We start from the raw sequence: 25,728 nt of genomic DNA, 5'->3' as shown, positions 1-25,728 counted from the left end.
CCTGTTACAGGTGGCCCAGATGGAGACAAAGCCAAACACCAGCCTCCTTGCCAGAGGCACTCACCCCTACCCAGCAACAGCAGCTCTCCCCCTCCATCCTATACCACAGGCAAGACACCCATAAAGTCCACAGCAAGAGTCCAGATCTGCCCCACAGCAACTGCACCCTTGCTAGGGACAGCCCAGATTTCCTGTCCTCCCCAGCAGGAAACTCAGTGTCTGTCCCTGCACCCCCAGCCAGACTCACAAGCCCCTGCCCAGGAATGACAGACCCCAGAATACCAGCATGTGGGGTTTTTATTTTTTGTGTCACTGATCCAGGCTTCTGATGTATGGCCCCTGGTGAACAGTTCCCAGCAGACCATGCTCCCACTGGCTGCTGCCCAGAGGCTGCTGTCCCTCACTGGCCAGTCTGGGCTGTCCCGGCTGGTAGGAAGGCAGCACTCTCACTTGAAGATCTTTCCCTGGTTGAAGGCTTTGCCGACGTGTTTGAATTCGCCCTCCCACGTGAAATACTCCTTGACCAGCGTCTTGCACTCCTCACTGTCTGCATCCAGCTTCCTCCAGGTATAGGACTCGTAATCCACCTGCCAGTCAGGGCTCAGCTGGGAACAAAGGGGAGGGATCAGCATGGAGCCTTCCCCACATCCCAGGCACTGCACCAACAGGCCCAGCTGAGTATAGTCCCTCCATTTTGCCTGCACTGCAGATGGAGTCATCCTCATATGAGGAGTGTGAACAACGCTTTGCTCTTGTCACTGGGCAGCTTCACAGTAGGGCATGGCCAGGCTACCCCACCTTTGCCCAGGGACATTAGCTGGCTCCTTCAAGCTGCACTGCACTAGGAACATTACCTGTTCCCAGGCCAGGGAGCCAGCAGGCTCCAGAGACGCACAACCCTGTAGCGTGGCAGCACAGAGCTACTGGTACCGCTCCTAGTGGGTACGGCCAGATTCCCCTGCACACCCGCAGGCTGTGCAGAGACTCACCGGGAAGGCCAGCTCTTGGCCGCGGAAGACCCAGATGCCAGAGATGGTGCTGTCGTTGTTGGTGCCAAAGAGGATAACACTGGAGAAAGCATTCTTCCGCAGTTTGTCCAGGCGCTGGAACATACCTAGTGGGAAGAGGTGGGAGAGCCATTACTGCTGTGCCCTGCTCCAAGCAGGAATCCTCTGTGACCCAGACCAGCTGCAGGTGCTGTTTGGGGAGCTGGGGCAAATCCTCGGGGGGGGGGGGAGAGGGGGGGGCGGAGGGGGGGGGGGGCGCGCTGGCCTCTGACCTGTGATGAGGTTGCAGCTCATGAAGGTCTGGCTCAGCTCCTCAGGGAAGCGGTACTGCGAGTACCAAATGGACCAGCCGTCCTTGTCAAAGTGCTCCCAGAAGTAGGGCAGTGCCACCATCAGCGTGTCCTCATTGGAGTACTTCCGCTTGAACTCATCCATGACGAAGGGGCTGGGGGCAGATTGGCTCCATCAGAGACAGGCAGGGGGCAGCTGGCCTCACCTCAGCCACCTCCCAGATGGGCTGGCTCTGTCCCAGCTCCTGCCTAGTGACTCCAAGGCCCCTCTTCCTGCTCAGATGTTTGGGCTGTGGTGAGAGCCCATGGCTAAGAGTAACAGAGGGCACTGAGGAGGGCAAGCAGCATCTCCCCAAGCCTACCCAGTAGTCCTAAGCTAGGACCCCAGCTCCCATGCCTCTGGCCATGCATTCCACATCCCAGCAGGGATTATGGGCCCAGATAGTGCAGCATAGGAAGCTATCCCAAGCATGCAGCAGGGTGTGGGACTGGAATGACTCCAACCCAGCAGTGCTGAGGCTCTGCCCATCAGCATGCAGCCACTGCCCCCTGGTGGCCAGGAGAGGCAGCAGAGAAGCTATGAACAAAAGGGACCCTAGCCTGAAATTTGATTCCAGAGAGATGCTGCTTCCCTCTGCTAAGGGCCAAGGGGCAGAGGCAGGGAGGGGCAAGACTGGGCTCCCAAAGCCAACTCCTCTGTTTTCTCTGGAAAGGCCACTCTGCCCTTTCCCATCCAGAGGCCCATGGAGCAGTGGGAGGGGGCTGGCTGTGTCCCCACTGTCTGGCGCAAAGAAGAGCTGGTGGCAGCTTGCCCAGAAGAGGCCAGAGGAGAAGGGGAGCAGAGCATGGGAACTGGCCCTTCCCAGGGCCCAGCCCACCAGCAGCATAGAGGAGTCGGATAGCTGCTATTTGGGGAAGAGGAGAAAGAAGGGAACACGACTAGTGCCATGCAACTGCCAGGATCCAGCCCCCTCTCCACACTTTCCCTGCATGAGCCCCACCAGCCAGCCCCACCTCTTGGGCAGGTGAGCAAAGGGGTCCTTGGACTTTGGCTCAGCAGCCAGGGCCTGATCACACTCATCCAGCTCCTCCTCAGGCTCAGATTTCCTCTCCTCTTTCTTCTCCTGCTTCTTCTCCTCCTTGGCAGGCTTCTCCTTCTTGGGGACGTCTCTCTTTGGCTGGTTCTCAGCAAACTTCTTGGCTGCATCAAGGGGAGGAAGGAGCCCATGGGCAGGGGGCAGCCAGGTCTCTCCCACTCCCCATGTGGGAGGCCTGGCAGACCACCCTAAGACTTAGCAATGGCAGAAATCCAGTGACTGATGCCCTGACCCAGCCACTGTTAGCTCCGAACCAGGGAGACCCTGATCACAGCAGCCACAGCTCCCTGCTAGAGCTTCTGTGGTTGCATCCTGCCCCACCCAGGGTGGAGTAGCCTCAGAACCAGATCAGGGGCTGAGTGAAGCCTGGGAGACCCCACAGGGGAAGAGGGCAGTAGAGCAGGGTACACAGATCCCAGCAGAATCACCCCAGAGTTAGCAAGCAGGATCCCCCCCACCCTTCCCCCCCTCCAAGTTGTTCTCTAGACTCACTCCAACAACAAGGCCTGCTTTTACTGGGGGCACCAGGACAGCCACACACCCCTCAGAGGGGAGGCAGAGGGCCAGATCCCTGCCTAGGGAGCTACTCACCATCAAACTGAGCCATTTTTTCACATAGCTTCACCTCACCCAGCACGGCCTTGAACTGCGGCTGATTGATGCAGGTCACAAACCAGCGATTGGTGTTGCTGTAGGGCTGGCGGAAGGACGGCTCCAGCACCTGCAGAGAAGGTCAGAAATCAGCACAGCTGGAGCCGGCCACGGCTCAGGACACTGAGATCAGAAGAGGGGTTTCCTGGGCATCTACCCCTGCCCCAGGGACAAGCAGCCACTCCAAGCCTTTGCAGCCACACTGGAATCCGTGACCAGCCTTGCCCCCTCAAAGCCCCACCCTGCACACCCAGGATAGCAGGAACTCTCAGTGAAGCTACAGCCCAGAACCAGACCCTTCTGCCACAGCCATGGAGCCTCAGGCAGTAGAGCACTGAGCACCCCCGCACCTGCTTGTAGAGCCAGAGGAGGGTGCACACAACAGTGATGTCAGCCAGTGTGACGCGCTCCCCCACCAAGAAGGTTTGGGTCTTCAGGTGAGAGTCCAGGATGCCCAGGACCCGCTTCACCTCCTCCTTGGCATACTCTGTGGCCTGGAGATCAAAAAAACAACCAGGTGAGCCCCACGGAGGCAGTGGAGACACAAAAATGCTCATTTAGCTGCCATACATTGCAACACTGAATACAGAAAACCGCTTCACCACCAAATACCATCCCCTCCTCAGCATTCCCAGGAAACCAAAACAAACCAGGTGCACTCTAGTGGTTAGAGCAGAGAAGTCAGGTCTCCTGGTTTCTAACCCCAGCTTAACCACTGACTACAGGAAAAGTCCTTTCCTATCTATGAGGCAAATTCCCACCCCCCAACCCCAGCCCCACCTCCACCGGGCCTGCAAACTCACAAACCGAGGTGCAGGAGATGCACAAGCTATCATACAAGATTAGGGTTGATGACCTCCTGAGGTCTCTTCCTAGTCCAATCCCCTGCTCAAAGCAGGACCAGCTCCCAACTAAATCATCCCAGCCAGGGGTTTGTCAAGCCAGGCCTTAAAAACCGCTAAGGATGGAGATTCCACCAGCTCCCTAGGTAACCCATTCCAGTGCTTCACCACCCTCCTAATGAAATAGTGTTTCCTAATATCCAACCTAGACCTCCCCCACTGCAACTTGAGACCATTGCTCCTTGTTCTGTTATCTGTCACCACTGAATAGTCCAGATCTATCCTCTTTGGAACTCCCACCCCCCTCCCCCATGAAAAAAAACAAAACCCCAATGACTGGCATCACCCTCCTTCCCCAACCCCAACTGGCAGGAGATGCTGCAGCTTCTTTCCAAGCTTGGCACCAAGGCAGGAATGGGCTCCAAAGCAAGAGAAAGTCCCAGACATGCAGCCTCAGACTTAGCCTGGCCCGGTGGCTGTTTCCTGATCAGAATCCCAGCAGGGAGGGAGGGGAGCTGGAGGCCCATCAGCTCAGTGTGGCCCTTCCCACCTCTCATCCATCTCAGTCCCTGCAGGAACAGGGAAGAGAGAAGCCGGACTCACTGGATTACAACACAGGAGCCCTGTATTCACAGCCACCTCCTGACCTTCAGGGGAAGGGGCCAGCAGTTCCTCACAGCCTGCTCCAAGGCTGCAGTCTATCTGCCTTCCCAGCTGTAGAGGCACCAGTGACACTTGTCAGAGGAGAGGCAGCCCAGAGAGATCCTCCTTGGCATGGACCCATCTGCATAGGTCAGGGAGGCAGTGCCAGGAGCTTCACTGTACCCCAGCTGCACCATGGCAGCCCAGACTCGGAGGTTCTGGGCCTCCAACAAGCTTAGTACCTAGCAAGCTGGAAGGAGTGTCCATTCTCCATTAGCTGTGGATGGCAGAGGGCAAGGATGCTACAGTTACGGCCTGAAATCTCTGAGGAGAGGCTAAGCTCTCACTGCCAGGCCCTTGCAGAGATGCTTGGATGGCAGACACTGACTACGGTCCCATGCATCTGTCTCACACCAGTGAAGCAGGTCACTGAGTGCGACCGTAATGCAGCCAGTGGTGCACACCCCTAAAATCCTGACCCTGCCTCACAGCCAAGATCTAAGCCTTTTACACTCCTGGAGGGGATGTTTGTGAACAGAAGTATCAAGAGTGGAAACTTGCAGGACTCCCATGTGTACACAGGGGCAGCAAGGGGTTGGCCAGGTCCTGGGGCTGCGACCATTCACTGGAGGAGAGCACAAGCTACCTGCCCCACCCCCAACTGACCTGCTTGTTGTAGTGCATGATGCCCAGCGTAGGGAAGACCCAGGTGCTGGCAGGAGGGACGATGTCACTGTCAGCAAAGCTCACCCACTGGATGATCTGGGCAGCTATCTCCTTGGTGGATCCCCGCAGCTCGTCATTACTGACTGGAACCAGAGCCAGCTGGTCACCGGGACGGGGAGAGACATCAACCCCACCCAGCCAAGACATACATCCTCCAAATCAACACACACCCACCATCCCCACCCCCACCCCCGGCAGCAGAGGCACTACCTGCCCCAGGAGTGGGGCTACCATTAGGGGAAGTGAAGCAGAACTGCCCTGGCAGAGCCAGCTGTGGGAAGAGTCCAGCCCAGCCCAAGGACACTACAGATCTAGTAAGTCCACAGGCACTGACCCGACTACAGGTGCGCTGGACACAGTAAGGAGCTGGCCAATGCACTGCTTACTCCACTGAGCCCAGCACGGACAGCAGCAGAAGCAGAAGCAGCTGGATGGGGTCAGAGACACCCTAACTTTACTGCCAGGTACAAGCTGCACAGGGTATGTTCTTTCCATTAAGTCTCCCTTCAGGTGCTGGGGGCAGCCCCCTGGCAATTACCATAGTGTGCGATGGCGTTACTCTCAAACACGCAGAATCCATCAGCCCCTTCAAATGCAGGAACCTAGAAAGCAAGCACCATTGCACCCCTTATGAGCAACCGAGGCTTTTACCCACCTGTGCAGCACCCTGCCCCTCAGCCACACTAGCTGTTTCCCCTCCCCCAAGGGCCAACATACTGGTCACCCAAGACCATCTCAACCCTGCTGACATCCAGCATTCCACAGGAGCAGCTCTCAGATGGCATCACAGGGTGGCAAGGAGGGAGGCATTCAGGCCTTCCAGCAGGCACCAAGGAAGCCCTTCTGCTGTTTCCTTCCCCATTAGACACCCACCCCTGGGGGATGGAGTGGCTTACAGCAGGGAAAGCATGCAGGGGGGTGGGTGGGGGAGAGAGAAGAGAAGGCTGCTCAGGGCTTGTCCCTCCACAGCTCATTTCCCAAGTACCATGAGCAGTCAGTGCACAGCTGTCACCTATGGGCTGCCCAAGGGGTAAAGTGACATGAGCAGCTTCACCACACTCTAGTTATCAACATTTCCTTTGACACCAGGAGATTCAATGCAGCACTGTTTGCAGCTGGTCTGCCCCTCTGCCAGACCAGGCCTCCCCAGCCATCATATACCCAGCACATGGAGGCTAGAGGGAGGGACAGAGTGACCCCAGAGGACACCTGTTTCTCTAATCTGAATGACTCATTACTGGAAACTTGGCACTACCCCAGCAATGCTCTTCACTCAGTATAAGGATACACATGAAATACTGTTACCTTCCCAACGGGGAATTTCTTCAGGAACTCAGGTGTCTTGTTGGTTTGCCCAAAGTGGAACTGAGGTGGGGTGGAGAGGACCTTGATCTTAGCCCCACTGTACTGGGCAGCAATGAGGGCTTTAAATGCCCGCCAGTTCTCAGGATAGGTGTAGAGAGTCTGAAGAACACAGAAAATGAACAAGGGATGAAAAATGCAGGAGCAGATCACCAAGATCTGTCTTCTGGTTCACCCTCCTTCTCCTCTGTCCCCCAGGAAGACCTTCCTTCTTAAACCAAGCCCCGACAATGCTGATTTTACCACCCCAGAACTCACCCAGAAAGCCCCCTCATCTGCCATGGTCACCCCAGGTACTCCCTCCCCCCATTTAACAGACAGTGGCTTCCTTCATCCACCCCAGGCCCTGTCACCAATTCAAAGACAACACCATCTCTCACAGCCACTCTCCTTCCATCCACCTCCCAGATTTCCCCTCTCTCACAGAAATCCTCAGCACCCCAGATCAAATGCCCCCTTCGCTTCAGGGTCCCCCATATATGCACAAAGATAACTACCCTATCAGAAACCCAAGCACTCTGGGGCACACCCCCATCCACTCATCTTCACTGCCAGCTTTGCCAGGCACCAAAAAGTCTTGTCTCTCTATACAAACTCATCACCCTGGGCCAACCCTTATCTATTGCCCCCACCCCACTCACTAGACACCTAAGCCAACACCCACTCCCCTTGGCCATTGCATCTCTCCATCAAAGAGACATGCAAGAACAGTAGAATCCAGTACAGGAGTCTCCAAGGACCCCCGTACACCCAGAAAGACTCCCCTCCCCTGCCTCATCAGCACCACACTCCCCCCCGCCAATACCTTAATCCTAGGGCAGCCACCTCCTTCCCAAGAGATAGGGCCTCCCCCCCAATACCTCCCACCATAGGCAGACACGAAATCAACACCCCCTCCAAACTGCCCCCCAGCTACGGGGGCCTCCAAACCCACGCCCGCCGCTGCCGTCTCCCCTAACCGCACGCTCCCCATTCCCCCACCCTGGCCCCTGAGCACCAGCCCCAACTCTCCTGCAGCAGCCAAGCCCCCCACCCCCGCCTTGGAGCCTGTCCCGCAAGGTCCCCCACAATACCACCCTCAGGCAGACGAGCCCACCCCTGCCCAAGCGCTGCCATTCCCCCAGGCCCCGACCAGCCCCCCAGGAGCGGATGGAAACGGATTGCCCAGAGGGGGGCGGAGAACCCACAGAGGCGACACACTCACCCCGGCCACCGCCATCTTAGCTAGCAGAGAAAAGGGAGGAGCCCGGGGCGGGACCACCGTAAAGCAAAGGGAAAAGAACCGCAAAGCGAGACGCCGCACACCCAGTCACAGCACGACAGACCGTTGCGCGGCGCCTTTATAGGGTGTCACCAAGGGGGCGGGGCTTTAGAGAGGCAACAGGATGCGGGCTTCTGCGTCACGTGCAGAGGGAGCTGCGCAATGGGAGGGAACAGGAATGGGTTTAAAACTCCAACCACATGGGCGTTCTGCAGCTCATCCCTCTGGGTGCTTCGCGTCCTGAGTTAGCCACACGCCCCCCTCCCCCCGATAACCCCCCACTTGCCCCTGAATTCTCAGGGCCCCAGGGTGATAAAAAGGGCCTGATTAACCTTGCATAGGCCCCCATGGGGGCAATGGAGCATGGTGTGGCAGGGGGTGGTCAGTCCCCAGAGTGAGGAGCCAGCCAGGGCAAGGGCACTATTTACAAACCAGTAGTTGCCAGATGCACAATGGCCCATGCTGCACAGTGCAGCCTGCACCACACACACACACACCCAATTCCCTGTGGCCAGAGCCTTCCCAAACCCACTATGCCCAGTGCCTCCCTAGACCCTGCCACAACTGCCCAGCACCCCACACAGAACCTCCAGTCCCTAGTGCCCCAACACAGAGATCTTCCGCACCCCCTCACAACCCAGCAGCACTCCAAGAGACACACTCCCCCACAGCCTGCTTCCCGGCCATACTCACCAACCCTGCTGGGAGGTGACTGTGTCTGCCAAGCTGGGTTGCTGGTGCAGTCAGAACCTGTCCGAGGATGGGGAATCTCTCTGGCCCTAGAGTGGCAAGATCAGCAAGGGGCCCAGCCAAGATCCCACCCCGCCAAGACTGGCCAGACTTCTGCACCAATCCCGGGTCCAGGGAGACAGGTGGGGGGCCCTACAGGTGGTGGGAAGCAGAGACTGCCTCCCAGAGCTGGAGGTGCACTAGGGTCCAGGCAGGGGGCAGAGAGAAGCCAGCAGGTGGTGGAGAGGATTCCTCGGCCAGCCGGTGGCTGGCTGAGAGGAGCAAGTGGTGACCTGGGGGGTGGGGAAGAGAGCCAGTGGGCTGGCAGGTTCTCAGAGCACAGTGCAAGCAAAGCAGGCTGGGGCTCTTTCTGAGCATGGGCCTGGCTCCATGGCACCATTATAACTGACACTGGTGATAAAGGGCCACCTGGGGGGCAGCTGGCAGTACCTGGCAGGGGAAGAGGGGGCAGCTGGCAGTACCTGGCTGCCCAGGGTGAGAGGCAGGGCTGGGAGACCCAGTTGGGCCCATGGTTGCTGGCTCTGTGATACACTGCTTGCTCTGGCACTGTGCTCTAGACCATGGGGGCTCTTACCCAGCACCAGGGCTGCCCCTGCATGTCTGTGGTACACAGCTCCTACCCTAGCTTGCTCTCTTCCAGGCCAGACACCATAATCAGGCATCAGAGCTCCTGCACCAGTTCCCCAGCACAACCCCAGCTAGGCCCAGAGTGCCAGATGGCAGGGGCTGGAGAGGGGATTGCTGGATGGGTGACAAAGGTCCTGGCCAGCAGTGCTCTGGAGCAGAGCTTGCCCCAATCTGTCCATCTCCCTCTGTCCTTTTCACACAGACTCCCCAGCCCTGCAGACAAAGCCAGCAGCAAAGAGCAACCAGAGCGGTCTTTGGGGCAGGTTGGTGTGAGTAGCATGTGGGACTCACGGGCTAGCCAAGGCCTGGGATGCACAATCCAGGATCCTTGCACTGACTCAGGGGTAGCCGTTTCCCTGCCTTATAACATCACAGCCCAGACCGCCTCCCCAGTGCTGCTTGGTGGTCTGCCTGTATCTGTGCATCCACCTTGTCCTTTATGGTGTAAGCTCTGGTGGGGCAGGGACTGGCTGTGTGTATAGAGCCCCAGGGGCACAGCCAGGATACAGACAGTAATGCTCTCTGGGAAAGGCAGACTGGCAGCTGTGCAACAGGTCACATGGCATAGTCTAAACAGCTGCACCGTCCATTGCATCTCCCTTGTTACATGTAAGGCTGAGGTGCCAAGTATCTGGAGTGCTGGACAGCAGGACAGCCCCCTTCATGCTCAGGAAAGGGCTGAGCCCCACCCAAGGCAGCTGGCCCTGCTTTGCAGGTTGAGACACAAAATGCTACTTTATTAAAGCAAAGGAACTTTTATTGGAGGTGAAGGAGGAAGCTCTGGTATATCAGCCACACCCCCAACTCCCAGCTGCTGAGTGGAGGGGAGGGGATCTGTACACTATAAATACAGCAGTAGGTGCAGGGAGCAGGTCTGGCCTGGATGCAGCTCAGCTGCTTCCCAACTGGAGCCCAGACACGCAGCGAGAGGGATGGATTTGTATTTCAGCTCACAAGACCTGTGTGAGAAACACAGAGAGAGGAGGTTGAAACCAAGAGCAAGCAGAGCCCTGACCCCAGGAGGTGCAGCTCAGCCCCTTCCCCTCATCCTAATCCCCCCAACCCCCGGGGAGACCCCCCACTGTCACCAGTGTCAAGCCATCCTATGGCAGAGACTGCGAGCGGTTACTTCTAGTGCAAGAGCCAATACTGCAGAAACATTCTGGAGTAAAAGATCCACCCAAACCCAATGTGAACTCAGCCAGCCCAGCCTATCTGGTTACTCTCCCTCCCAGCCTACAGGGAACACTCACCCAGATAATCATCCATAAGGGAACCGATGGCAAACTGCAAACCAAACAGAGAGATTAGTGCGGCAGCAAAGAGACTGTGTGAGTTGTCCCAGCCTGCACACCACTGCTCACCCCCTAGCACCCCCTTGTGGGAAAGACTGGGAATGAACAAGCCAGCCCTCCTGCCCCAGTCCTTACAGCTCCCAGGCTAGGAGCAGTTGGGAGCTCCCCCACAGCCAGCCCTCATGCCCTGCTCCCTCCAGTACCCCTTGCTGGGAGAGGCTGGGGTGGAGTAGCCAGGAGCTCCTGCCCCGTTCTTTGCTGAGAGCTAGGGATCTGCACGCACACAGGCACAAAGCATATTCGAAGGAGGCAAAGACTCACAATGTCATTCTTATCCACTCTGGTCCCCACGATTTTCAACCGGATCTCATCATCCTGCTGGATCACGATGTCCTAGAGACATGCAGCACTAGAGTGAGACCCATTTACGAGCTTCCTCCCCTTCTCAGACAGACCGAGGCAGAAAAGGCTAAACTCAGAGTTGCACTTAACTCCAGTAAGTAAAGTATGTCTGATACAGGGAAAGCAAAATTCTCCCCCACCATTCACAAGCCTGCTCCACAGGTCTCCCTTGCCCCCAGCTAGGTCTCCCTCCCTCTCCAGACACCTCCAACTACCCCCATTACATCCCAAGCTCCCTGCAAAGCACCATCCACCCAGGACTCACCTCATCCACTGTCTTGTAGCAGGGAGGGTTGGAGTTTGGGTCAAACTCCATCTCGGAGGGAATGGACTGAGAAGAGAACAGGAGTTAGTTCCCCAAATATCACCCCACCCCTAACTTGTTTCCCAAGCTCCCCCTCCCCAGCACCCTACTTACATGTCGAGATATGAAGCAGGACATGGGCCCGATCTCGGTGAAGAGCCCAACCTGTGGAGAGTGCAAGCAGTGCTTCCATTAGCACATAGGCATAGGAGTTATCCCGTTCTCCCACCAATAGCCACACCCACCTCCAGGCCCAAGACACCCACTGCTCACACCCTGGCACCCAGACACCACAGTCAGGGGCCCAAGAGCCCTTGCACATCCCTTCCTGATCTGCTCTGGGGCTCCTAAATCCTTAGCACAGGGGACACCCTATGGTCTCAAGCCAGGGACCCACGCCCTGGCTTAGTTCCACGAATCCCCCTATCCACCCCTTTCCTTCATGGGCCTGGAGGAGAACAGGATTGTTTGCATTGGCCACAAACACTTGTAGCTCAGTATTATGATTATAATCTAATCTCATGCTTCAGATCTTCACCCAATCAATTGCAGGGGTCAAGAAGGAACATTTTCCTCCCAACGCACAATCTGGGTTGGGTTGTGGTAGGATGGCCCCCTCCCCCACTGCACCTTCCTCTGAAGCATCAGAGATCAGCCACTGCTAGAGACGGCTCACTAGGCATAGTGGGCCAGTGCTTTGAGGTGGTCCAGAGAATCCTTTTTCTAAATGCCTGGCTGGGGCACCATGCTCAGATCACCAGTCTGGGGGCCAAGGCGGCATTTCCCCTCACCAGTCAGATTGGCAGGGACCTTCAGTGCTTTTTGCCTTCCCTTGCAGCATAGCATGTGGGTCACTTGCTAGGATCATCTGGGCATATTTTGCCAAATCAATTCGCTGCCACTGCACGGCCTTTCAGCATTGGTGGCTGCTCAAACTCTCCCGTTCTCTGCCTGGGGCTCACAACAATTTAGTCACTGAAGGACTCAAGTGAATAAATTCAATGCAGGGGTGTCCAGGTGAGATTCTCTGGCCTGTGTTATACAGGAGGGCGAACAAGATGATCTAATGGTCCCTTCTGACCTTACACTCCCCAAATCCACACACACAGGCCCAAAGCACCGTGTTACCTTGTTGACCTGCGTCACCACAGCATCCACCACCTCTCCCTTGAAGGGCCGGAAGACAATGGCCTTGTACTTGACGGGGTAGAGCACAAAGCCACGGCCCGGCTGGATGACGCCTGCCCCAATGTTGTCAATGGTGGTGACTGCAATGACAAAGCCGTATCTGGGGAAGAGTAGGAACCAGCTCTGTTAGAGAGTGCCAAGGCAGAGGAAACGGGGGCCAGAGAAGGAGCAGGGCACCAAGGTCCTGTTATAGAGGGAGCTTCTCACACTCACCTCAGGGGCTAGTCTTAGGGTCCCTCCAAAAACAGCAACCCCCCTCCTTTTCCAACTCCCACTTCTTCCTTCCATGCATCTGCACCTGCCCGGGATCTCCCATCCCCTCCCTCCGTTCCCACCACCCCACTGCTTCCCATTCCCTCCACACACACACATTCCCATCACCCCCAGCCTCATTACCTCCATCTATACCCCCCACTAGCCGCACCCTCCAACCCCACAATGGCCTATCCTCCATACTCTCCTGCCCCTACTCACTTGCCCGTGCAGGTCCCCTCCACCTCCGTGAACAGCTTCTGCTTGACAGTGTTGAGGAGATTGGGCCCGAAGTAGCGTGGATGCAGCAGAATCTCGTGCTCCAGGGAGATCTATGGAAGCAGGAAATGGGGGTGAGGGGGCACAGGAGAGGCCTGTCACTGAGAGGGGAAGGGATGCAACCATCAGCCAAACCCTCCCTCCCCTATCTCACAGCAGATTGAGCAGTGCACGATGGGGCAGGGCCCTAGTGCCCCCTCGGGCAGAGGGAACAGTGGCTGCTGAGACCCCTGGATCTGGGGGGAGGCTGTCCAGGCGCTGCTGGGGGGTGGGGTGGGAAGCTGACCCCCGGGGGGAGGGTTATCCAGGCCCTGGCAGGGGAAGCAGCTGACCCTCAGGGGGAAGGCTGTCCAGGCCCCGGGGGGGCGGGAAGGCTGTCCAGGCCCCGGCGGGGGTGGGGGGGAAGAGTTGTCCCAGGCCCCGGTGCAGGGGGAGAGGGAGCTGACCCCGGCGGGGAGCCCGTCACTCACGTGATAAAACATCTTCCAAGCGTGTCAGGAGTGAGGACCGGCAGGAACTCGTCACAATCCCCTCCCCGAGCTCCTTCCTCACTGCTCCACGGGAGCCCCGCCCCTCAAAGAAACAGTAACCTGTAGGGTTGTGCGCAAGCGCTCCTCGCAGTCACATGGGCGCCGATAGTATCATGGCAGCCGCCAGGGAGCGGCTGCCGCGTTGACCAGAGGACGCCAGGGGGAGCTCGGGGTCTGGCACGTGAGAGAGTAGGAGGGAAACCGCGATTAACAAACCGAAGGGCGGGGAGCACAGGGATTGACAGGAGGCGTTATCTCAAATCCCGTTTTATTGGGCAGTCAGGTACAAAAATAAACTCTGAAAAGCCGTACCTTTCCCACGTGCCCGGGTCAGCAGCTCCCGCCCCCAGCGCCGCCCGGGCTGTCCCCGCCACAGCTCGTGGGAGCCCTGTAATTCCTACCCCAAATCCCAGTCTGAGACCCCCCATCCCCAACCAGGATTGACCCACAGGACCTCATCCCTCTGAATCCCCAATCACAGGGAGCCACCCCTTTCAACTCCTTGAAATTCACCCACTAAGGGGGCCATGATACCCCTGCAACAACTCCCTGATTGTGGCTCCTGGGAGTTGATTTCAGGGGGCTGCCTCTCACAGTATGTCACAGCTTTCTGTTGCCTGCCCCTCCCCCAGCAAACCCCCACCACCACTTCCCATTCCCCATGCACACCTAGCATCTTGGTTTGAGAGCACCAAGTGCTCAGATCCACACATACACACATGGACCCTGCCCCACATTAAACACACACGCTCAGCCCCTTAAGCCACTTCTCTAAACTAGTGCAATATCCTCTATGGTAAGCAATACAATAAATGGATCGGCAATCCTGGAAAGAGGGGGAGACCCTCTCTGAGCCCTACCCCACCTCCTGGAAGATTGTCTCTGAGCCATAATCACCCTGCCCCAGAGGTGAGCCTATCAGTTCACAAAGAGATGGGAGGCCTTTGGAGATCTGCAACCCTTAGCACTTTGAGACCAAGACAGATCAAGGGACAGATTAAACCCAGACATTTTGCATTTAAGTGCTTTTAGGTGGCTGTGGTTCTTTGTTCCTCTGGCACCTATGGCCACAGCTGTAGCACCCAGCTCTCGGTGCTGGCTGTATCGCTCTCCACACACCAAACTGTATTCTCCAAATCTGCATCAGTTCAGCCGCTAAAATGGCATCACAGCTGACATGGCCAAAGGACAAGGGCCCAGGCCCCTGCAATACAGCAAGACACATCTGGCCCTGGGGCACTGCTGCAACCAGCCCCTCCATTCAGCCCTGGGGCAGTGCCACTTTGCACTGGCTTGCAGCCTATGAACTACTTTTGTTCCTATTTCTTTCTGCCACTTCCCCAAGACTTATTTTCCTCCCCCAGCCCTGAGTGCAGGAAGCCAGGTTCTAATCCAGCACCTGTAAGTGGGACCCACCTAAAACAAATACCTGTAATGAAACTGGAGAAGTTCAGTTCCCAAATAAAATATAAGGCTAGCTCCTCTCCCCATGAAGGTGCCCATCCCTTCTGGGAGAGGGTTTTAGACCCTGAGACCATAGGCACTGAGTTGTTTTTCTTGTTGCTTGCGCCTCCAATCCTCCCCTCCCCCGCAACCCTCTTGCCTGCTGCTTGTCCTCTTTACCCTCCCCAGAATGCCTCCCGTTAGTTGCCAAATAACTGTTTCGGGGCCAGTCACAGGCCCCACCCAATAGCAGCACCCCCCCCTTTTTTTTTTTCCTGTCGGTGCTTGAGCCCCAGAGCACCCACCAAGTTGGCACCTATGCCTGAGATTTAGCTAATGTCCACGTGCCAGGGCCCCAAACCCCCAGCTTCAGAGCGTAGCCACGGCACTAAATGCTGACAAGTCACATGCTGGCATCCAGGGCCCCCCTCGGGTGTTTCATTGCTGCTGCCTGCATTGGTCCTTCTTTGGCTAGTGGGATCCCTCCTGGAGCAGGGGAGAGCAGAAGCAGTCTGATGCAAGCTGCCATGGGGCTGGATTTCCAAGGGAGGCTGCAAATGTCCTGGGCCTGGCCCAGCATTCGGGCAGGGAACTAACTGCTCTCAGTTCTTGGCAGCACAGCTGGGCTTGGGGCTGAGTGGCTGTGAGTAGGGAGAGCTCCAGTCCCGATGGAACACAGCCTCCAGCTGCTCCCGCAAGGTGAGCTGGGTAACCCCAGGGGCAGCCTCACTCTGGTTGACGATCAGCCCCACCCCTGCAGTGTTGGTGAAGTAATCCTCAGACCAGTTGGAGGTGCCTGCCAAGAGAGGAGCAAACATCAAGTTTGCAGGGAATCAACAGACTCATTCAGGGGCCCCATCCTGGCTAACACCCCTCCTCTGCTCTAACCCACTGAACCCCACTCCCCTCCCAGTTCTGAGGAAGAACCCAGGACTCTTGGCTCCCAACACTCCCACCCATCACTGGACTCTGAGATGCTGTAACTGGTCCCAGTGATGACTTCCCTGGCCTCCTTAGCCTATGATTCCAGACCCCTGGGCTGATCCCCCTCCACCCTATAGCTGGAGAGGCACACACCAATGTAGGCCAGGCGGTCGGTCACCATGTACTTGTTGTGGTTGACACGGGAGAAGGGAATGGGTTTCTGCTCAACCGATGCGGAGACAACAAATAGTTTCTGAAAGAGACAAACACAAAGTCACCTTTGAGCCTACAGGTCCAGCATGTCCTGGTATAACCTATAAAGGATGGTTTAGGTTAAGAAATAAGTAGAAGTTAAGCTAACTTAGGCCCAAAACCTAAGTGTAGAGGAGTATGGGAAACTTACAATGCTAGTGTGAGAAAGTTAGAGATAAGCTGGAGATACCATGTTATGAGAAAGTAAGAGTTAGCAAGGACACAACCCTGGATGAGCAATGTAATTATTCCAATGTAAGTTTATAGTGTAGACCTGGCCTAAGACTGTAGTACTGTGTAAGTGATAATAGCGTGCCTGTTTGCTTATCTAAGGATTTTTCTTTTTAAGTTTGGTTGTAGCATTCAAAGTGCCACCTAGTGGTCCTCTACTAAATACATTTTCTGTAACTGACTAGAGGCTCAAAACTGAAAACTAAAATGGGTTTTATTGCATTTTAGCTTTAAACAACTTAATATTAATTGGGAACTTTTCAACACAAAGATTGAAGAAGATTACACAGGTAATCTGTGACCCCTTGCCAATGCAGGGCACTGATACACAGAGAACTTCCTACCAGCTGGCCCCTGGGCTGAGTCATGGAGTGGAAAGGTCCCCTCAGGATCCAGCCAGCTCCAGCCCCAGGCACTTCAGGTCCCTATTCCTGCACCACTCCAGGACTCACCACTTCAATCGGGCAGCCCAGAGGCTCCTGGCTGAGGACACTGAGCGACTCCAGGAACAGGAACATGGACTGATCTGAGTGCTGCCAGCAGCTGATAAGCAACCTCACCTTCACGTGCCTGTTGCAGGCCGCAGCACGCAGTGCATCATCAATGACTGGCCAGAACCTGGAGGGCAGCCCAAGGAGACCAGGTCAGGGGACAGGACACCTCACATCCAACACCCCCCCAGCCACAGCCCCCCCAAATGCCAAGACCCTGGGCCACAGCCTCACAACTGCTCAGCCCCCAGGTCCCAGCCCTCAGGCTATGGTCTCCCAACTGCCCACCCTCTGGGTCAGAGCTGCCCAACTGCCCTCTCCTCCCCCCAACCAGCCCAGTCCCCAGGTCATAGCCCAGTCCTCCCCCCCACAGCATCTGCCCAGCTCCCTGGTAATAGCGCCCCACCTTGCCCACCCCCTAGCCATTTATCTGACATTTGCTAGTGCCAGCTTGTGTCTGACCCTCCGTCTCTCCTCCCTACTCTCGCTGTCTGCAGAGCCCAGGTTGTCCCTGCCGCTAGTCTCATGGGGGAGGATAGCATGGGACTCCCAGCTATGTCTAGAAGAGACAATGCCAGGGGAGCTGACTGCCTGAACCACACCTCCAGCCTGTGGCCCCCACCTCTTGGGCTGACAGAAGGTGCACTGGGGCACATAGTCCATCACCGAGATGTAGACAAAGGCCTGGGCATCCTGGATGGTGCTGACAATGGCTGTGAGGTCTGGGGTACGGCCTGTGGAGCAGAGGGCAGGAGGGGAGCTCTGCAAGACAAACACATACAGGTACAGAGACAGGCAGGACGTGTGTTAGCACAGAATCCAGGAGTGAATGACAGGGCCTTCTGGGGCCCAGAACCCCACAGGGTGTGTATATGCCACAGCACAGACTCTGGGGAATGAGTAACAGGAGAGGCTCCTGGCAGGGAGTCCTAGGTGGCTGCCCCCCATGCACTGGAGAGCCATCCAGCCCCTGTGCCAATATTGTGCAACCCCCAGCAGTGCCAGCAGGCAGTGGCTGAGCACCGGGCCCCAGGATGGCAGAGGAGGTATCAGGATATACAGAGTCCAGGAAGCAGCCACGATGAGCTGCCTGACCTGAGAGAGCCTACTTGGACACTTACAGAGAGGTACAGTTCTGCACTGCTGCCATTGAGCTGCAGCTTCAGGGGGTGGCTGAGGCTGGATTTCGCGGAGACATAAGCTGGCCACACTGTCGGGAGTGAGGCCCCCTGCCCTCCCAATGCATGGTACATGGCGAAGATTCGGTGCAGGTCACCGGCCACACAGCTGCAGTTGTAGAGCACAGCACCCAGTTCCTTTACCTGCAAAGCAAGGGTGTTTGGGAACAGCCATGCAGCAAACATGACCTTGCCCCAGCTCTAACAGGAGCCCCAGGCTGAACTCTCAACCTCAGGAGAGTGAGTGCAGCCCCAGTGGGCAGCCAGCCTCACCACCCAAGCCCAACTCCAACATGAGCCCCAGCTCCAGTCCTAACCCTGCCCCACAGGGACCCAGGAGAGTGAGCCCCAGTCCCTGTGAGCACTCAGTCCCCCTGCATGCACCTTGCAGTACCTGTGTCAGTGAGCGCTAGTCCCTGGGAGCACACCTCCCTTCTTCCCAAAACCTCCCCCAAGTGCCAGTCCCTGTGAGTAACCTCCCCTCTGTCCACCCTCTACCCACTGTGGTACCTGTGTCAGTGAGCGCCAGTCCATGTTGGCGCTGCCAATGTAGACGTGCTTGCCATCCACCACCCAGAACTTGGTGTGCACAATTCCCCCAGTCAGGCGCTCCAACTCCACATACTTTATGTCTGCACCTGCAGGGGGCAGCAGCAGAACAGTGGCCATGACACAGAGACATCCTTTCCCACTTCTCTCAGCCTGGCTATCCCAGCCCAGCTGGCTAGGGTCTTGTCTGCCCCTTTCCTAGGGCTGACACCTCCCCTCATGCCCTATCCCTACCCAGGCTTGGGGGTTATCCCGACCCCTATGTTACCTTTGCTGGCCAACTCTTTGGTGTCTCGGTCAGACTTTTGGGGGCTGTTCACAGCAATGTTGAGCTTCACCCCCCGAGAGGGCAGGTCCTGCAGCTTCTCCAACACCTGCCTGCCCTAAAGGGAGCAGCATGAGTGTTATGGCTTAGCAACCCCTTCCTTCCCTCTCACCGCAGAACAGGAGCGGACAAGGGCCCCTCCGCCTATGCCGAGCCCCACCTGCCAGGATGAGGGTTCTTCCTCCTGCGTGTCTGAGTCCCGGAGAGTGAAGTAGAAAGCTGCAATGTCCACAGAGCGGTTGGCAGCATCCAACAGGTCCATCCAGGCCTGGAAAATGGGGAGGTGGCGGGGGCTAGAGAGGTTGTAATCCAGGCCCACAGGGATGCTTTCCACCAGCACCAAACTGCAGCAGCCACAGAGAGAGAGGAGAAATGGGCAGGGTTAGGAGACGGACTCCTCAACATGGGTAGCGAGGGCATCAGTACTTGCCAGGAGAAGCAGAGACCAGAGCAAAATCCAGCTCCCTGCCACTCCAAGGATCTGCTGAGTCCAAGGGCAACCACAGCCATCTGCTACCTACGGCCTGCAGAGTCTTGCTGTTGCTATGTGCTACTGCCCACCATCTCCGTGTGACAGCCTGCCCCCTGCAGGATCCCTTACCTGCACTGTGAGCTGCACTCCTCCTCTGGCTCTCTCCACAGGCTGGCGACATGGCTCCAGCCCAGCTGCCATTGCTCCATCAACCCCAGGACAGAGACGGGGCTGCTGTGCTCCCACAGGAACCAACCAGAGAAGCCCAAGATGAGCAGGAAGGGAAGAAGGATGCAGCAGGTGGAGGAGAAAAGGAAATGCTAACGAGAGAGAGAATAGCGCTTAGTGGGGAGCCCTGCCTGAGGCAGGAAGCAGCATAACAAAGGGACACCTCTCCAGGAGCCTCATGGACAAGGATCCATATCTGTGTCCATCCAACCCTTCCAGGGACAGAACAGGGGCTGGTTGGACCAGGTCTGCTCTTTTCCAAGTAGTAGTGTCCAGAACCCGATGCTGCAGGGAAAGGTTGCTGAGCACAGTGCTCTCCATGGCAGGGAATGTTCCACCCAGCAGCGGTTGAGCTAATAATGCCCTCTCACAGGCTGAGACTGCCCCCCAGCCAGTGTGACAAGGCAACTCTGAGCTCTTACTTCCCTGCCTGTGGCATTAGGGTATGGCTCTGAGGGGAACTGCCATGGCTGTCAGGAAATGGGTCAGCTGTTTAAAGGGAGACTATGCTGGGGACCCAGCGCAGACATGGAGCAGGGAGCTTAGCACATAGACTGCCTGGACACTCCAGTGCAGAAGTGTGGATCTCTCCTTTACCTTGCTCAGCTTCCGTGGGCTCTTGGGTCTGGGGGCTGGTGACCTGAGTGCTGCAGTTTCTGTCCACATCGCCAACGCTGGTGTTCCTTGGGCAACGCGCCGCACCCTGAGAGTATCTGTTTCTGTCAGACCTGGCGTCCCAGGTGCCACACTCCGCAGTCTGGGAGCTGCACTCTGCCACCTGGGGGTGCTGATCTGCGCCCTGTCCTGCAACCCTGGGGCCCCACCCTGTAGCCCAGGGAGACTGCTGGCTGCCCCGCCTTGCAGCCAGATGGCTGTGCCCTGCAGCCTGGGGGTGTTGCTGGCCGCTTTGCCTTGCAGCCTGGGGGCCATGATCTCCGTGACAGTGGCGGTCTCTGAGCCAGGCAGCGCAGTCTCCAGCACCTGCAGTTGGGCTGTCTCATCTCTGAACTCTTGCCAGTCCAGGTTCAGCTTCTGCAGTGGGAGACAGCCAAGCCAAAGGGTGGTCATTAGTCTGGCTGAGAGGCAGCCCCCAGCCCCACAAGCATTGTCCCTCTGGTACAAGGATAAGACTGGCCTACAAGAGCACTGAGCAATAGGGGGTACAAGTTGGGAGAAGGGGAGCTGCAGAGCCTGAGACCTGGGGTCAGCCACTACCTGTGCCTAATGTCAGGGTCTGCTAGCCAACCACAGTGAGGCTGCTCCACATCCCACCTAGAGTAGGCTGGGTGGCATCAGCAAGAGCCACAACCCAAGACCCCTATTTCTCATGGGAGGGCCAGACTGTCCATGGGGCTACAGGGCTCGGGGGCCAGGGAATGGGATATGGGGCTTTCACTGATAAAGCGCCCCAGCTCTGATCCAGTCCCAGTGCAGAGGGACTAGCTGGTTCAGTCAGGTCAGGCATGGGAGAAGGAGCCTTTTGCTGCTAGGAGGCATCAGCTCCGATCCAGCCTCAGCGTCAGGGAGGACTGGTTGGCTCAAGAGGCTGGGGAATGGGACACGGGGCCTTTTCTCTCTAGGGGGTGCTGACTCTGATCCAGCCCCAGATCAGTAGTGACTGAAACCCATTCTAATCTGATAGTTGTTTGCTGACCCCAGTCCATCAGGCAGATGTCCCCAGCACAACTACTCCTAACTGGTCCCGCTGTGGGCAGCCTCAGCAGAAGAGAGACTGTGGACCCAGAACACCACTCTCACCTCTAGGGGGAAATCCTGGATGGCTGAGGCATAGTGGCTAGAGAAGGGAGGGACCACATTACCTCTTTCTCCCCTGAGCTCTCACTTCGGGTGGGGAAAAGCTCCTCCTTTTCTTCATCCTCCTCTGAGATCTGCAGCCTCTTCAGCCTCACATAGGGTGACTGGAAGGGAAACAGAAATAGCCAGATATCAGCTCTGCCAGTGCACAATCTCTGAGAGACGCTACATGGGGCTAATGGAGACAGCAGCCCATCTGCATAGGTCTGTACAGCACCAAACCTCCAATTCCTGTGGAGTAGGGATGAGGGACAATGGGGGCAGGATCACTCCAGACCCAGACATGCAAGCCAGCACAGACAAGACAGAGTGACTCACCAAGTGGGCATCTTGGTCCAGTGCCACCCATCTATTGCTCCTGGCAGCCTCCAGCCTTGCTGCTGGCTTCCGGGATAGGCCTCTCTTCATTGCAGTCCTGGTCGGTTCATCCTTGAGCTGGGGCAGTGGAGGCTCCCTGGTTAATATTGGCAAGGGCTCCAGGGCTGACCCAGCCGAGGGCTCCAGATCTGGCATGGGGGTAGGGTCACTGGCTGGAGTGGGCGATGGATCCCGGGCTGGAGTAAGATGCAGTTTGTGGGCCTTGATGCTGGCCCGGGGCTGGAGAACGAGGGGCAAGCTCCCTCCCTCAGAACTGGACACCTCTCTCAGGACCTGTAGAGGAGTGTGGGGCCCTGATTAATATTCCTCTCCCAGGTAGAATAGGAGCTGGACACTGACGCTGGGAGCTGCCCACATCTGCAGGCTCAATTTCATCAGAGATTACAAATTAACAAGGGACTGTAGTTTACAGCACTGTTAATCCTCATTATATTTAGCACTTTACCTAAAGCCTCAGCTTCTGTAAGAATTGCAGCTTGCCCTTTAAAAAGTTTCTAACTCTTGTGATTGCAGAGAAAAGCTTGAAAACATGACCCAGGTATGCTCCTAACAGTCCCTAGACATGACTTGGGCATGACCCTAAGAGCTCAAATGAAAAGGAACATACATTTATTCTTGTTTTTAAATTACATTATTTCTTGGGGCTGGTCAGAGGTGAACTGGTCCGTTAAGGGGGAGGAGGGGCTCAGCCTCACCTGTGCTAAACTTAGCACACTTCCCCAGGTGAAGGGAATTACACCAGAGGACCCTGAGGATGGCACGTAACTAGAAACCAGGCCTGCTGGGGAACATAAGGGGCAGCCACAGAGGGCATATGTATTTGTTGAGGAGTAAATCTAAGCTGCAGCTTATTAGGAGGGCTGAACTGCTATACACAAGCAGAAGCCCAGATAAACTGAAATAAGGGGAGGGTTTATAGTACTAAACTACCCCCAGAAGAGCAGTACTGTGAAAACACCAGCTATGGGGGGTGGTTTGATGTGAGATGGAAGAAAAACTGAGCTAGTAGCAGGGCCTGAACCCAGCCTGTGTAGCCCTGCTACCTGGCCTGCCTCTTGATTGATTAGTGTTTTGGGGGTTGGCAATACTAGATTTAGAACAGTGAGACCCTGTGCATCAGGAGGGAGAGGATACTAGATGCCCAAACCTCTCTCCAGTATAGTCCCCTAAGGCTGCTGGGTGAGAGACTTCCCCCAAGGTAACTCTAAATCCCAGATAAGAAATTGCCCCTTGGGGCTGAAAGTTTGTTCTTGGCACAGAGGGGTGTTTTCTTTGTAAAATGAACTTTGGTTTTGTTTTGTTTTTTTTTTAAATCTTAAAACTTCAGCCCTTGCCCATCTGCAGTGGCTCTACAGGCAACGGAAGAGTTGGTGGGTTTGTGACACCACAAGTGACAAGGAAGTGAAACCTGACTCTCTGAGCAGAAACAGGGTTTCTATTCAGGCTGTTTAGTTAGATAATGTCAGTGAATTGCTGACATTTTCTTTCATTCCAACACTAAGGCAAGGAGGCTCCAAGGCATAGGGAGGCAGTGTGTTTTAGTGGCTAGGTCACTGGATTAGGGTCTAGTCCTGGGTCTGCCAAAAACATGACATTGGGCAAATCTATCTATTTCCCCTCCCAGCCTTTGTTGAGTACAGAACAGTGTGAGCTCTCCAGGGCAGGGAGTGGCTCTTGTTGTATGTTGACAAAGCACCTGTCTCTGCAGAGTCCTGATCTTGGCTGGAGTTCTAGGCAATACAGTGTCAGAGATTTTAGAGCCAGAAGGGACCACTCTGATCATGTAAATTGATCTCTTGCATAGCACGGGCTAGAAAACCTTGTACAGTAGTTCCTGCCTCAAGTCCAGAACTAGCACTGGCTGGAGATTTATTAACAAAACACTTTGGCCAAAAATGTCAGAACTCCAACTGTTCCTGAAAAGGTATTGGGTTTAATGAATTTCCTGCCCTGAGGGGGAAAATTTTCAAGGAAAAACAAACTGGGAAGTTGCTGCAGTATCCCATTCTCAAAACAGAGTTCTGGTTTTTGTTTTGAAAAGTAATTTCATTTACACTGGGAAAAAAAGGTGGAGGAAGAAGTCACAATTCTCAGAAGGAAGCAGTTTGATTAACACAAAGCAAAAAAAGAAAATTCAATTCATAACTTTGGCCTAATGCAGGAGGGTTTTTACTCTTGAAAATTCTCAAAATCACTTCCCACTCAACTGTACCCGATAATGTCTGGTTGACCGAAACTAGAACTAGAAAAATCATCCAGTCATAATGTAAAGGCTGCAGGTGATGAGGGATCCACCATGGGGGCGAGGGGAAGGGGGTAAATTGTTCTAATGGTTAATTACACCAGCTGTTAAACGTGTCTTTCTAGTTAGTCTTCAGCTCCCAACCATTGGATTGCATTGCAGTCTGCCTTTGACACCTGCTGTTAACTCTCCTCCCTATGCAAGCAGTTACAGATTGCCTCAATTTTCTCTTGGATTAAACACTGAACGGTTTATTAACATGAGACTAAGGCCTGGTCTACACCTAAAACTTGGCTTGATCTAGCCGCCTGCCTCGGGGTTGTGAAAAAGTCACACGCAGGAGACAGTTAAGCTGAGCTAAGCTAAGCCTGGGCTAGACCCCCCACCCCCAGGCTACTGGGAGGGAGGATTTATTACAGCGACAGACCCAGCCATTCGGTGGAACCCCACGCAGCGCTGCAGCAAGCTGGGATGTCACAGCAGGGGAACTGCAGGCACCGGTGTCGCGGTGCTGTTGGGCAGCCACAGCCTAGAGCAGCGCAGCTTTTCCACAGCTTGACTCTTTCTGGCCCGGGCCCTTCTCCCTGTTCGGCCCTTGCCCAGCGCAGCGGGGTCCCGGCGCTATGACAAACCCTCGGACCGCGCGAGTCACCAGCTGGGAGGGGGGAGGGGGAGCCCCGGCATTGCTGGCCCCGCAGGCTGAGTTCCAGGCTGCCCCGGAGGACCGAGTCCTCAGCCCAGCGCGCCGGCCAGGGCTGGAGAGGCGCCCCGCGGGGCCGTGGTGCTGGCTGGGTCGGGGGCGCCCCGCCGGCCGGAGCCTGCCCCCCATCGACCAGCTAAAGCGCGCTGAGGGCCCCGGGCCAGGGCGGCAGCGGCCGCGCTCAGAGCCGGGGCGCCCTGCCCGACCCGCGAGGCTCCCCGGTCCCGCCCCCCTCAAAGCCCCCCGCTGGGGCTCCCCCTGCTCTCACCGGCTCCTCCGCGCTACTCTGCGCCAGGCGCGTGGAGCGCCTCACGGGAGTCCCCGCGCGCAGCGAGCCCCGTCTCCTCATGCCGGGCGGGAGAGTGACGGGGAAGGAAGAGGCGGGCCCGGTTCCCGCGCCCGTTGACATTCAAACCCCGGGGCTGGTTTGAAGTGACAGCTGGCAAGGCGCCAGCCTGGGCCCGCGGGGCGGCTCCCCCTGGCGGCCGAACCCCTGCCCGCCGGGGACAGGCGCCACCACCCCGAGCCCCAGGGAAGAGAAGCAGGGACCCCTACGGAGGGGCCGGGACACACCGTTGGGTATCGGCTGCCTCCCGCTGCCTGGTGCCCGAGGGGACTTTCACGGACACCTCGAGGGGGAGGAGACCCCGCCCCGCCCGGGTGAGGCGCGCAGGGGAGGAGCGGGACACGGCTGAGGAGCGCAGCGAACAAATAACAAGAAAACAGAGACAATTGCTCTGCCGCGCAACCACGAGAGAGCACAGCCTAGCTCCCGCGTCGCTCACCCCGCCTCTCCCTCACGCACACCGCTCTTCGGCTACTATGGAGGCGGAAGTCCCGCCCCCACGTGAAATGGCGGGCCAGGTTAGTTCACCAATCACCAGGCGGGCCTGGTGGAGTGACACCAAGGATTGACCAATCAGTGGGAGGAGCCTGGTCTGACCTGTGTCGGTTGAGACGGCTGAAGGGCTGAAGCATATATTTCTGCGGCCAGT

At 56.6% G+C, this 25,728-nt stretch overlaps 3 protein-coding genes across 8 annotated transcripts in view; all 3 read right to left on the bottom strand.

Annotated features, from left to right (window-relative positions):
- Window positions 1-279: 279 nt before the first annotated feature.
- EEF1G (eukaryotic translation elongation factor 1 gamma) overlaps window positions 280-25,728 on the bottom strand; it is an 88,681-nt gene continuing 63,232 nt past the window's right edge. For 2 of the 4 annotated variants that reach the window (XM_075061326.1, XM_075061325.1), the window contains 9 exons: window positions 6,561-6,719; window positions 5,794-5,857; window positions 5,196-5,338; window positions 3,396-3,539; window positions 2,986-3,115; window positions 2,312-2,498; window positions 1,280-1,452; window positions 990-1,114; window positions 280-605 (listed from right to left, as the gene is read on the bottom strand). In XM_075061326.1, coding sequence (XP_074917427.1) covers window positions 447-605; window positions 990-1,114; window positions 1,280-1,452; window positions 2,312-2,498; window positions 2,986-3,115; window positions 3,396-3,539; window positions 5,196-5,338; window positions 5,794-5,857; window positions 6,561-6,719 — 1,284 coding nt within the window. In that variant the 3' untranslated portion in view covers window positions 280-446. Of the gene's footprint in view, window positions 606-989; window positions 1,115-1,279; window positions 1,453-2,311; window positions 2,499-2,985; window positions 3,116-3,395; window positions 3,540-5,195; window positions 5,355-5,793; window positions 5,858-6,560; window positions 6,720-7,821; window positions 7,925-25,728 lie in introns of those variants that run through there. The other 2 variants (XM_032799516.1, XM_032799525.2) reach the window with 2 other exon arrangements.
- The window catches only part of POLR2G (RNA polymerase II subunit G), a 197,474-nt gene continuing 181,736 nt past the window's right edge, over window positions 9,991-25,728 (bottom strand). The window contains exons 2-9 of one of the 2 annotated variants that reach the window (XM_075061327.1): window positions 13,446-13,502; window positions 12,919-13,028; window positions 12,385-12,544; window positions 11,371-11,421; window positions 11,218-11,283; window positions 10,872-10,943; window positions 10,509-10,542; window positions 9,991-10,214 (exon numbers count right to left, since the gene is read on the bottom strand). In XM_075061327.1, coding sequence (XP_074917428.1) covers window positions 10,201-10,214; window positions 10,509-10,542; window positions 10,872-10,943; window positions 11,218-11,283; window positions 11,371-11,421; window positions 12,385-12,544; window positions 12,919-13,028; window positions 13,446-13,457 — 519 coding nt within the window. In that variant the 5' untranslated portion in view covers window positions 13,458-13,502 and the 3' untranslated portion in view covers window positions 9,991-10,200. Of the gene's footprint in view, window positions 10,215-10,508; window positions 10,543-10,871; window positions 10,944-11,217; window positions 11,284-11,370; window positions 11,422-12,384; window positions 12,545-12,918; window positions 13,029-13,445; window positions 13,572-25,728 lie in introns of those variants that run through there. The other variant, XM_032799540.2, reaches the window with a different exon arrangement.
- Window positions 13,764-25,175, bottom strand: LOC116836065 (5'-3' exonuclease PLD3-like). Of its 2 annotated transcripts, XM_032799433.2 has the most exons (13): window positions 25,002-25,175; window positions 21,732-22,064; window positions 21,419-21,517; window positions 20,196-20,630; window positions 19,500-19,690; window positions 19,059-19,242; window positions 18,842-18,956; window positions 18,535-18,662; window positions 17,968-18,168; window positions 17,469-17,608; window positions 16,808-16,973; window positions 16,026-16,125; window positions 13,764-15,744 (listed from the first exon to the last, which is right to left on the bottom strand). In XM_032799433.2, exons 1-13 carry the CDS (start codon window positions 25,140-25,142, stop codon window positions 15,551-15,553), a joined length of 2,427 nt encoding a protein of 808 aa, XP_032655324.1. In that variant the 5' UTR covers window positions 25,143-25,175; the 3' UTR covers window positions 13,764-15,550. The 2 variants fall into 2 exon arrangements, with proteins under 2 accessions (XP_032655324.1, XP_032655343.1); XM_032799452.2 differs by lacking the exon at window positions 20,196-20,630 and having other exon boundaries at window positions 25,002-25,174.

Source organism: Chelonoidis abingdonii, unplaced genomic scaffold, assembly GCF_003597395.2.
Source record: "Chelonoidis abingdonii isolate Lonesome George unplaced genomic scaffold, CheloAbing_2.0 scaffold0008, whole genome shotgun sequence".
Lineage (NCBI taxonomy): Eukaryota > Metazoa > Chordata > Testudines > Testudinidae > Chelonoidis > Chelonoidis abingdonii.
Note: the sequence above shows the minus strand (reverse complement) of the source record. Positions and strands in the feature narration are given on the sequence as shown.

Bases quoted from the DNA above. Each gene is read 5' to 3' on its own strand.
- LOC116836065 (XM_032799433.2), bottom strand. From the start codon at position 25,142: ATGTCAACGGGCGCGGGAACCGGGCCCGCCTCTTCCTTCCCCGTCACT. The intron at 20,631-21,418 runs GTAATGTGGTCC...CTCCCACTGCAG, and splicing joins AGAGCTCAGGGGAGAAAGAG to AAGCTGAACCTGGACTGGCA. The intron at 17,609-17,967 runs GTAAGTGTCCAA...TTTGTCTTGCAG, and splicing joins GTGCAGAACTGTACCTCTCT to AGCTCCCCTCCTGCCCTCTG.